Source organism: Quercus lobata, chromosome 12, assembly GCF_001633185.2.
Source record: "Quercus lobata isolate SW786 chromosome 12, ValleyOak3.0 Primary Assembly, whole genome shotgun sequence".
Taxonomy (NCBI): domain Eukaryota; kingdom Viridiplantae; phylum Streptophyta; class Magnoliopsida; order Fagales; family Fagaceae; genus Quercus; species Quercus lobata.
The window spans coordinates 15,816,210-15,828,631 of NC_044915.1; the positions used below are offsets into that span (position 1 = coordinate 15,816,210).

General features: G+C 33.2%; 1 protein-coding gene across 1 annotated transcript; it reads left to right on the plus strand.

Moving 5' to 3' along the window:
- Positions 1 to 378: 378 nt before the first annotated feature.
- LOC115971507 (TVP38/TMEM64 family membrane protein YtxB) lies at positions 379 to 6,873 on the plus strand. The gene is made up of 4 exons (XM_031091471.1): positions 379 to 861; positions 1,896 to 2,132; positions 2,286 to 2,503; positions 6,265 to 6,873. Exons 1-4 carry the CDS (start codon positions 586 to 588, stop codon positions 6,434 to 6,436), a joined length of 903 nt encoding a protein of 300 aa, XP_030947331.1. The 5' UTR covers positions 379 to 585; the 3' UTR covers positions 6,437 to 6,873.
- The last annotated feature ends 5,549 nt before the right edge of the window (positions 6,874 to 12,422 follow it).

A 12,422-nucleotide genomic window follows, 5' to 3' on the forward strand; every position in this document is an offset into this window, starting at 1 on the left:
AAAAAAAAAAAAAAAATTTATAATGATCGCTCTTTACCATTAAATAAAGCCACGACATTTATATAAATTTTTTTTTTCAAGTAAGTGAAAATTGATTCAAAATATTTTATTAAACTACAAAAGACTCTACGAGTAAAGCAAATTGAATCTTATAGCAAATATATTAATTATACTGTACATTTTATTTTTGTTTAAGCAATTTTTTTTTAATGCTTGAATTGAAGCATTTTTTTTTTTTAATATAGGGTTCAATTTAAATTTTCATAAAATGCAGATTTAATTTAAAATCTTTTGGGGTTTGGGGTCAAATTGTGATTTGAAAAAAAAAAAAAAAAAAACGTTTTTAATAAGAGGTTTTATTTATAAGTTGTACAATGCATTGGCAAGTGGTAACCACCTACGCATCTACCGGTCTTTCTTTGCATCGCATCGTTGTTTTTGTTCCTCTCTCTCTACTGTTCTTTACATGGCATTTTGCTAGGGTTCCCAATTCTTTACAAAAATTGCAATTGGAACCAAAAAAAATTTGCTATTCTCACGGGGGGGGTGGTAGGAGGGTTATCTGTGCCCCCGACAATTCTTGGGATGACGTATTACGAGGAAGATGGTGTTGAGGTTGTGCCGGAACTGAGTCTGAGAATTGGGGGCGAAGATAACAATGGGGTTGGGGGATACGTGAAATTGAGTGAAGGTCCGAGAGATTGTGAGGAGGAGCAGGCGATTGGTGTGGTTGCGGAGCCTTCGTCTCCGAGAACAGAAGGGTGTTTGTGGAAGTGGTTCAAGTTGGTTGTGCTTTGTATCTTCTTGGCGTTGTTGGCTGCGGTTTTTATCAAATGGGTCGGGCCGTTTTTCATGGATAAGGTCGATTTTTGTTCTTTAAAGTTGATTGCTTTTTGTGGTAATAGACTAATAGTCGTCTTAGAGTTGAACAATTGGGTGTTTTGCGTAATGGGTTTTTGTTCAATTACCGTTTGGTTGGGTGTTTTGTGGGTTGAATTAAAATTCATGGAAAAAAGTTACTTATTCACGTGCAATTTTTATTTTTATTTTTTAATTTTTGTGCTTTTATAATGTGTGTAAATGGCCAAGGATGAGAAAATTATGTCTCTTTTGAATTTCGATTGTTGTTCTAATAAGAACTTTATTACTTGAAAAGAAAGGGCGGGCATGATTGTTGAATTTCCTGGGAGATTTTTGTTTTTGTGTTTAGTATTTGCTTATAGGGTCTGTAAGCCTTTTTTATTTATTTATAATAATAACAATAATTGAAATATGATTTTAACAATGTGGACAGCTCTAGGATGGCTCTTTTATGGGGAATAGCTGCATATTGCTTTATAGGGGCAGCGAAAATTAATGTGTAGTAGTTAGTTTTGATAAAATAGTTCTTTACTTGTTGATTTTTGGTTTTTTTTTTTTTTTTTTGGGGAATGTTGAAACTTGGCCATGTTGATGTCTAAATAAACCATGTGGCAATTATAATAAGCATTGAAGTATGCTCTTTTAAATAGATTTGGTTCCCTTTAAAATTGTTACTCTTCAATCCTCATGTATTTTTAATGGTTTCTCTGAGTTGTTAAAATTCACTATGGATACTTGAGGTGATGTACCAGCTTATTCGTTAAATGATACTGTTTATCAAAAGCAATTGATTCTTCAACACAAACTTTCAGGTTTATTTTTAAGGGGATTGTGAGTTGTGGGCCTTGTGGCTGATTAATTGCTGTCTTCCAAAGCAAACAAAATTAACCCAATTTCTGATAGATCGGGGTATCACTACTTTCTGATACCACCAGTTTGGTGAAAAAGTTTGCATGTGTATTGCGGAAATGCTGGCATTTATATAAATTTTTTGGTATCTCTTACTACCTTAATAATGAGATAGTATTATGCAGGAGATTATTCCTATTCTAAATTGGGAAACATCAACATTCAGTACTCCTGTTCTGGCGGTTCTGGTTTTTGCTTCTTTGGCATTATTTCCCACCCTACTTTTTCCATCTTCGCCATCAATGTGGGTTGCAGGGATGACCTTTGGTTATGGCTATGGATTTTTGTTAATCTTTTCTGGGATGGCTGTTGGTGTATCACTTCCATATTTCGTTGGCTCTCTTTTCTATCATAAAATTCAGGTGTGTCTGTCTGCTGTTTTCATTATCTATTGCTAACATCTCTTTCTCTCTCTCTCTCTCTGATTGTGAGTGTGTATGTCCACATTTGATTGTGTGCATGTGCATGTGAAATGCACATTTAATGTAATCCAACATTTGTTGATTCTAATGCAGGGGTGGTTAGAAAAGTATCCGAAGAGAGCTTCTATTCTAAGAGCAGCTGGTGAAGGAAATTGGTTCCATCAGTTTCGAGCTGTGGCATTAATCAGGATTTCTCCATTCCCTTATATCATATATAACTACTGTGCTGTGGCGACCAATGTGAAGTATGGTCCTTACATCATGGGATCTTTGGTGGGGATTGTGCCAGAAATTTTTGTTGCAATCTACACGTAAGAACTCTCTCTCTCTCTCTGAATTTTAATTTTGCATATTTTCATGTCTTTTTGCATGTATTTCCAATGCTTGCATTTAATCTTTAAATTCCTCGGACTGTGAATTTCCCTGTTGCTTAGACCTGGTGTAGCTTGAGAATGACCTATGCTATACGGAACTTCTATGGTGGTTTGAGGGGAAGATAATATACACACGTGCATGCTCAAAAGGCCATGTGTTTCCTTAAGCTCCCCTATCCATTTCAAAACTTGTTTTGATAATAACATGCTTCAGATTTTGAGTTAAACAGATTTTTAAGGTTAATTAGTTGGAGTCTTTTGTCCCCCCCCCCCCCCCTTCTTCTCCCCATCTCTATTCTCTCTCTCTCTCTCTCTCACATAGGAAACGACTTTGATTGAGAGACCATGAGAAGTAGATATTTGGTTGAGGAACTCTTACATACATTTAACTACTAGAACAACTAATAAGGAGGCCCAAATTAGGAGGCTAAAATTCTACATCAAATTAAACCTTTAAGTGGCACTTCTAAGAGAGAAAAAAAAAGGGGGGGGTGGTGTGACTCTAAAGTTTATTGAGTTAGATATTTCCAGGACTCATAAATCTTTTTAAGTGAGTTATACTTTACAATGGCTCATTATTAAATCTTTGGCTATTACTCCAAATCAATCAAGAGAGCTCTTAATTCCATTTGGTTGCTTCTCCATGTTCATGAGGTCTGTTGAAGGCCTTATGGTCCTGGTTTTGTTGAAAATTCCTTCCATAAGCTGTCATGCCAGATAACTAAGTAACAACCCTCATAAAAGTTACTTTGACAATATCAATTGAGGTTGACGGTGGCAACAAGAATGAGCAAACTAACTGGAAACTAATCTTCAGTCCTTGAGAACTATAAATATAGCAAGACCTCCAAAGACTCTAGAGGTATATATGCCCCTGAAGACAATAGATTGAAGCTAGTTCTGATTGTAGCATGCTCAGGCTCTTTATTATTGTAAAATGCCTTGGAGAAACCCAATTACTTCATTTTGAAGTGGTTCCAAATGTGAGGCAAATTCATTATCTTATAGAATTTGGTACAATGTTTTCCAATCTTTGTGCAAAACTTGGACAGTTATAGTGGTGATGGGGCCTTGGGTTATGTTGAAAGGTGGTTTATGTATTCTTCTTTTATTTGATTTATGGTAAATCAAGTCCTGCAGAAGTTTCAGCTCTCAATAATTATTGTTGTGGTAACTACCTGTTGTCTGATGAAGGTTAAAAGAACTCTTTGCAATATCTTAGGTCACATAAGCCAAATCCAGGCTGTAGAATTTTCCTTATTTAAGGACCTGTTTGCTTGATCAAGGTAACTAATGGCCTGTTTGGATGTTAAAAAAAGGAGGGGGAGTAGAGTAGAGGGAGGGAGAGTAATTCAATTACTTTGTTTGGAAGTTTTTTAAGGAAGGAGGGGGAGGGGTTTGGAGGGATTTGGAGGGGTTTCAACTACCTCTAACCCCTCATTTTTAATTCCCCCAAATTGGAGAGATTTGGAGGGAGAGTAGAGTAAATAAATTATTGAACAAATGAATTCTCTAATTTATCCTTTCTAAATTAACAAAATTACAAACTATTATATAAATAATCTTTGTTTGTTTCCTGAGAAAATTAAGGTAAATGAAAAAAAAAATTGAATCTCACTAGCTAGGGAAAAAGCCACAGCATCAGAGCCTACAAATTCGAAGCCCAACACGGAGTCAGCACGTGTTGTTGACTTCTTGTTGTGTTGATCATGGCACAGAACTTTCTAAACTGGTTGTTGACTTTTGAACTTTACGTTTACAAAGAAATACTACAAAAAAAAAAAAAAAAAAATGACAACCTGTGTTTATCAATTGACAATTGCAACTTCCTCCGGTAGTGCCATTCACAAAACCAAATTGGAAGTTTTTGTGTTTACGTGCCGTTTCTCATTACTTGGCCTCTGTTTCGTTGCTGAGAAAACAGAGGAAATTTTTTTTTTTTTTTTTTTTTTTTGTGTTCTTCTTTAGTAGCCGTTGTTCCCATACTTCTCACATCATCGAGATCATCATCACCAGCTTCTTCCACCACAAACCATAGATTCTCACACAAAAGGTGGATCAGCGTAATCTAGCTGTCATGGCTGCTTGATTAACATACAAAAAACAATAACAAAATAACAAAAAATAAAAAAGAAAAAACTGATCAGGTCTTGTTAAAATACTATGGCTGGTGGCAGAGTCTATAGCAGTGGTACTGGTGGTAATAGTGGTTCCAATTTGAGTGTTTTGTTTCAGAATCAAAAGGGTGCTTATGCTTCTGAGCCTCTTGATTCTCTCTTCCTTTCTGGGTCTTCCCCTTCTTTCCTAGGTACTCTCTTTAAGCTTTACAAAAATTGTGTTATGGGTTATTTGTATTCTTCAATTTGATTTTGTTTAATTACCTCTAATTTTGCGTTGTCTAGATGAACATGGTTTAATTTTATTATGTAATCTTGCAGTCGTAGACTCTATGCTTTTACTTACACTAATTGGCCATGTATACTTATTGTTAAATCCTTGGTACTAATGATTCAGAGGAAATTTGTTGATTTTTATATTTAGCGTGAATAATTTTTAGGGTTCTTAACATTTTGAAATTGTAATGAAAAAAATTCACTAACATATTCTAAGATTGAAAAAAATCTTAGAATAAATTAATCATAGACCAATGTTGCAAATCCATTTTCAAATAGGGGTAAATTTGTCCATTTTAATTATTTCCTCTCCTCTCCATCCTAATTTTTAAAACATCCAAACAAAGGGAAGGGCTAATTACTTCCTTCCCCCTTACTAATCTTAAAAACATCCAAACAAGATAGAAGGAAACCATTCCCCTCTACTCTCCCCCCCACTACTCTCCTCCCTCTCTAAACTTCCAAACAGGCCATAAGAGTGTTTACTGTGTTAGCACCTTTCAGCTAATTTCTAAAGTATGCCTCTACTTTTAATGCTAGTGGATATTTTGCGTAGTTAAATATGGGAATTTCAATCTGTCAACAGTATAATTACTTGGGTTGGACAATTTCACCTGTTCGTTTCTCCCTTCTACTCTTAAGCAAAAGGAGAGAGTTCAGAGTTCTGTCCCTGTGTCAACTGTCACTTGGCACATGGTTTACGCTTACCTATCAATTTGCAGGCTTTTGTCTACTGAAAGGCTAGTAGTGTGGCTGATTGGTGATTGCGCATGAATCAAATGTCAGGTCATCTGTCAGTTTGCTTTGGCCTCATTGTCAACTAGTCACCTGTTGATTCTCTTGTTCATCCTACTGATTCCTTCTTGAGTAAGGGAGACTTTTGTCATTCCCATAGCTGCTCTAGCTGAAAGAACTCTCACTACTTTCCCCTTATGACAATCTATATTGCAATCACCTTTTAGCTTCTTAGTCATTTTAATCTTGTTCATAGTTTTAGGGTGGTCATGAGCAAAAATTACAATTTGTGTTTAATTAGAAAAAAATTCAAAAAGCATGAGGGTGTTTGGTCAGCAAAAATATGTTTGATGTCAATTTTCTCCTACGTTCTTTTTTCTTGCCTGGAAGTTGGTTATTAACTTAATGGCATTGCAGTTGGTCATATTTCTTTCATATTACAAATTTTCCGAATTACTTCTATTCTTTCCTTGTGTAGCTGTACAGATACTGATTGGAAAAGATGGGATTTAAATGGTGTATCTGTATTTGATAGTCTCCTCAACTCATGGTCACTTTGTTTCATTTCAGTGGGTTGTTCATAAAGACTTTGGCCGACGAGCGACACTCCCTTTCAGCCCCACAGATTGTCTTCAACATTGTGGGCTTCTCTGCGACTGTGGCTACCACTATTTTGTTCACAATGTATGCAAAGAGGCAGCTCAAGGTATTGCAAAATGAAGACGAGCTATTATTGCAGTAAGCTTCTGGTTCTACTTTGGGGGAACACCAGCTTCCGGGAGTTAGCTCTGGGTTGCATGTGAAACATGGTGCATGACTGGATGAGGTTTTATTTATTTAAACGGCTTCATCCATAAGATAAAATGGTGCTGCTATGTAAGCACTCTGGTAGGTGGCGACAGAGAGGAAGCCAAGACAAACACGTCTAACATAACTGACATATATATGTTAACACCATCATTTTTTTGCTTAAAAAATTGTGTTCTCTCTCTCAAGATCTCTCATTTGTAAATGATTTAATAGTCTGCTTCAAAAGCAGTGATTGGACTTAGGCAAGATTCTTGACTGTAAAAATTGAATGTAAACAGTATTTGGATTATTGCAGTAAGATTCTTGACTGTAAACATTGACGTAGCATGTATATAATGCTCTATAGAAGTTGTTGGTGTTATTTATTTATATCAGTTACTTTGTTGTATTGCTGCTGCCTTTAGACTGAGTATGGGTGCAAACAATGCCAAGAAAATCTAATTAAGAGTGATTTTTATTCGTATCCCCCAAAAATTAAAACTACTTGTTTTTCTTTTTAACCAATTTTTTTATATGCTTTTTTATTTGTTAGGTGGATCTCTTCAAATTTAAAAATAAAAAATAAAATATAAAAAATTGACGACGTTTTTGGGACACTTAACAATAATCCTCTATCAGAAGTGGACAACTAAGCGTGCGTTTGGGAAGGAATTATAAATTAAAATTATTTTATTATTCAGTTTATTTTTGATACTATTTATGAGTCTTATTCCATTTTTTGGTATTATTTATGACTTCATTATACTATTTCAACTAATTTTTATCTTTATCTACAGTACTTTAAGTAATAATTTTTTAATTTCAGTGAAATTAGCGGTATCCAAACACACCCTAGTGCGTTTGGATTTGGATGAAAATTATAAATTATTTTACTATTCAGCTTATTTTTACTACAATCATGAGTCTCATTGTACTTTTTGGTACAATTCATGAGCCCTACGGTACTATTTCAACTAATTTTTACCTTTATTTACCGTACTTTTAGTAATAAGTTTTCAATTTCAGCAAAATAAGTAATATCTAAACAGGTCCAAATTAAATAAAGTTAAAACTTAGAAGATTGTGCAATTTGTAATTTAGCTTAATTTTTTACTATGAAATAGATTCTCTCTTTAAAATCATCACGTTTATTTGCAGGATTGCCGATTCGCATTGTCTCATTTTACATGAGGTGAGTCTTAAGAGTAAATAGTAAATAATTTTATTGACAATACATACTTTTTTTTTTCCCCGATCTTAAAAGTTAAAATGCATTATATTTCCATGTCACCTGTTTGGCTTTACCTCAGTTTTAATTCATTGGGCAACAATTACCCTTTTTTTTTCGTTTTTTTTTTAGAAAACCAACAATTACCAATTCTACGTGATGATTTTATTTATAATTAACTGAGATTATTGTGCTTTTATAAAATAGGTGCATTATCCATGAGGTTATTGTTTCTTAGCACAAGTGCATCATCCATCATATTATGATTACAGATATTAATTTTTGCTGCCATTTGTCGAATCATGTTTTACTGGAAAAAGAACTCTTTCGAAAATATTTTTGTGAATAAGGAAAACATCCAAGATAAAATAATGTTCTCGAAAAGATTTAAGTTGTCTGATATCCATAAATACAAGAGATAAACATAATAATCATGTCAGAATGGAGCTAAATGATAACAATTGTTATGATTGTAGCAGAATTAAAGTCACTTCTCTAAAGTTCTCTTCAACTCTGTCATGCATAAGCGTTCATTAATATGTTGCATCCCTCCCCTCTTAAAGGACCTTTGTGCTTGGAACAAAACAATGTTTTTTGTGTGTGTTACACATTGTTAAGCTTTGTTCTAATAAATAATATTCTCTTTAACAAAATATTTTTCTTTGGTTGATAACATGTCTATTTTGGGGGGATAGGCCCATTTCCTTACAAAGGGGATAAGGCAATCAGGTTCAAGGGCCCTCAGCTTAAGATGGCCACTTAATTGGGGAATATCTGCACAATAGCTCATGACCATGACCAATGTATTCCTTAGAGAATGAAAAAGATTGAAATGGTGTATGCAATTTGAGGGTGAGAAATTTGAGAGTAATACTTGACCGAACATCCCTTACAAGGGAGAGACTGTGGTAAAGGCGTATTTCTTGGACCATTCTAAATCAAATTGTAATCTTTGAGCTTCATTTGTAATGCTCATAAAAAAATTATAAAAAAAAAAAAAAAACAAAACTATAATTTTAATGTATTGAGTTTAATTAATTTGTTTTCCCACTACATCTATCATCTTGATTTTGTGGTGTTTATTTAGGCTTGTGTTTTGAAGAACTTACTTATTCTCTTTAAGATAGATATAAAACTATTTTAAACAAATATGTTGGCTTATAGACACACTAAATATTATATTAAGATTTTCGTTTAGTTCTTTTATACACTCGATAAAATTAAAATATGGGATTAAAAGTGATCATTTTAAAACACATGTCATGTTTGTGTCACCTCCAATGCACAAGAGTATTGAAAGCAAACCAAACCCTAAACATTGGAGGCAAGCCAAACCTAAACATTATTTTATCACTAATTTCAAAGAAAATAATGTCTATATATAATAGACATCATTACCATATATACACATAACATGTGAACAAGCCTCATGTATTTTTTATTGCCTACCCAGCTGAATATCTACATTTGGGTTCTATTAAACTTGGCATATTCATCCAAAGTGTGTTACAATCTTACCTCATAAACCAAACTGAAAGGGGTGTCTAAAGACTTGTTGTTTGGTAGTTGAAACATCCCTATTTGAACAAGTTTTTGGTAGGTTAAATTCATCCAAATCTATTATCTTTGAGTTGAAGCATTTCCACTCCATTGTAAAGATTGGATTGCTTAAAAACTTTGCTCCAAGTTATTGTCTCATTAACGAAATGTTGAAATTTAAAAACCAGATTCCCCATATAGATTATAAAATTATCTCACTTTAGAAAGCTACAGAAAGAGACTCGGGCTTAATACCAAAACAATTGCACATGACCAAAGATTCTGCATAAAGCAAGAGAGACTAAACAATCCACAACTACCACACCATCGTGTACAGTGCTTGCTGATTACAATTAACCCATACTACTAATTTTGTGATTAATGTTTAGCACGCGCTGTTAAATTTGTTAAGAAAAATTAATGGATGCTTTAAGAGCATCGAGTTAGAAAAATTTTATGAAAAAAGAAAAAATGAGTTTATTTTTTTAAAAATTTTTTACATTTTTATAAAAATAATGTCAAAATTTTCTTAAAATAAGTTATTAACAATTCTCTTACCTTTAATAGGACCCAAATTTATTTAGCACACAACTAATGATATTTAACTGGAGGGTGATATACACGCACCTTAATGTTGCGTGTACTTAGAGTTAGACTTGGCCAATGCACCATTTTGGAGCCATATTAAAGTGCTTCGCAGCAGTGTTTTTGCCTAAAAAAGTGCTTTGTGACGTTGATATTGGGAGCAGAGAAAATTAAAAAGAAAAATTCATAAATAGTGTTATGGCCTTATGGGTCACTGTTTGTGGACCACAAATAAAAATGCCAACTGTTATGAACGTATTAAAAGCATTTCATAGACCAGCCAAACACGGCATAGAAACCTGGATGAGGACCTTCTGATAGTAATGCCGCAATAAATCGGACGGTCATTAATAGCTTAATGTTATTGGCTTCTGCTATTGTACTTTTCTTGACCATTGATTCTTCTTATTCCCTTTAGTCAATGTAAACGGACAAAAAGTTTGAAAGGGAAAATAAGGTTAAAACGGCCCAATTTTAAGACTAAATCAAACCTTTGAAAAAAACATATGAAAAGGAATAGCCCTTAACACAATTGGCCTTCAGGGCACAAAAGAGTCATAGACCCAGTCACCTAGATGATCCTGTCGGTGTAACCCTATAAGAGCATCACAGCATATATTCTATAAAAAAATTTGACACGTCAAAAACCTACTTTATTATTTTACCATATTATTTTACAACATTTCATTTATCAGATATTTTATCATTCAATTCTATACATTAAAATAATATTTACTACATATTAAAATAATATATTAACTCCTCCCACCAAACACCAAAAAAGAGAGAGAAGAGAGAAAGTAAAAAAGAATAAGAGAGAAATTAATAAAAAACTTTTTTCTTTTTTATAATTCTTATCCATACTGTTCCAAAATAGAATGGTACTGTTTACATGTGATAAAAATTATGAGATTTGGAACATCTCATAAAGGGGGGTTTTTTGTGTTTGGTGTGCCAAATATTTGGCATTTGGCACATCTACTGTGGATGCTCTAACATATGAAAAACCAATGTAAATATAAAATACTTTTGAGTTAGATTAGGTACACTATTTTGTACGCATCATGTTTGAAAAAATAGATTAGGGAAATAGTATTTTTTACCATATTAACATTTTTTTTTAAGAAACAAACACACACACAAAAGGGAGAAGGAAATGAATTCTAACATAAAGGCACGTCACAAACTCTACTAAAAAATCATGGTAACTTTTAAGAAGGTGTAGGACAAGTTATATTACGTTCACACAACACACTCTCTTAAATAATGTGAGACAATTACTTTTATTTTGGAAATAAACAAAAACACACAAGGGAGAGGGAAAGAGATTCTAACACAAAGGCACACCACAAACTTCACTAAAAAACCATAGTAACATTACTTTTTAACATGATTTTGTTGTGATTGAAATAACAATACTTTTATTTGTCAAAAACTTTATAGTTCAACTGATTAACACATTCAGGTGTTTCTAATGGAGACACTCAAGAATTAAATATCATCTCCCAAAATTGTCGAATTTTTAATAAATAAATAAACATCAATTTTATTTGGTTTTACTAATAACATTATTTTTATAAAACACTAATCATGACATATTATGTGTGAAAAATGTTATTTTTTACTTAGCTTAACTCAACTTATTGTAGGCCTTTGTTTTTAAGGGAGACATCTAAAGCTCAAATCATCATTTTGATGACTATTGAATTATAAAATAAATTTTAAAAAAAATGATGTTTCATACTTATTAAATACTTTTATGTGATTAATTAAAAAGAGTAGTTCTGGTGACACAACTATTGGCACAACTTTGTGCACAACTCGTCCACGTGGCAAGTTGTGGTTGGTGGATGGATGATGGTGGGTCATCCCTCCACCAATCACAACTCGCCACGTGGACGAGTTGTGTACAAAGTTGTGCCAATAGTTGTGTCACCAGAATTTTCCAATTAAAAAATAACAATAGGCACCGTTTTATGAGAGTGACCTCATAAGCCTTGTTACATGCATCTTCCATAATCAAAGAGAAAACTGATAATCACGCTAAGTACATAAGCGAACAAAAGCCATGTTGATTATTGACATTAAGCATAATTGCATAAATCAAAATTGAAAGGGTCTTATCCATCCAACTCAATCAAATGAGAGAAATTATGCTACCTTGATCAACATGTGTGGCAATTGGATTCAGCTTTCCAAGAAAGTTCTCAGTCATATCATATTTTTACATTTTGCTAATGATTTCCCACCGACAAAAAAACAAATGAGCGATTAGGTAAATGTATTTTTTTATGGGTGGTTGGAAATACAAGATTTAACTTTAGATGTGGGGGAAAAAAACTCATAGCAGTTATGGCTATGTCAAATCCTTTTCCAAATCATGAATTGGAAGAAATTTAACATTTTTTTTCTTCATTCAGTTAGAGTAGAGCTTTAGAAAAGTTTTGAAAAAAAAAAAAAAAAACTGTGACGTATCATCTGCTGAAATTAATATTAGTAAAACTTTCAATAAATAAAAAACAATAGATAAAACAACCAAAGTCACGATCGAAACGGATAGAAACTAGAAAGAAAGTTCAAAGCCAAA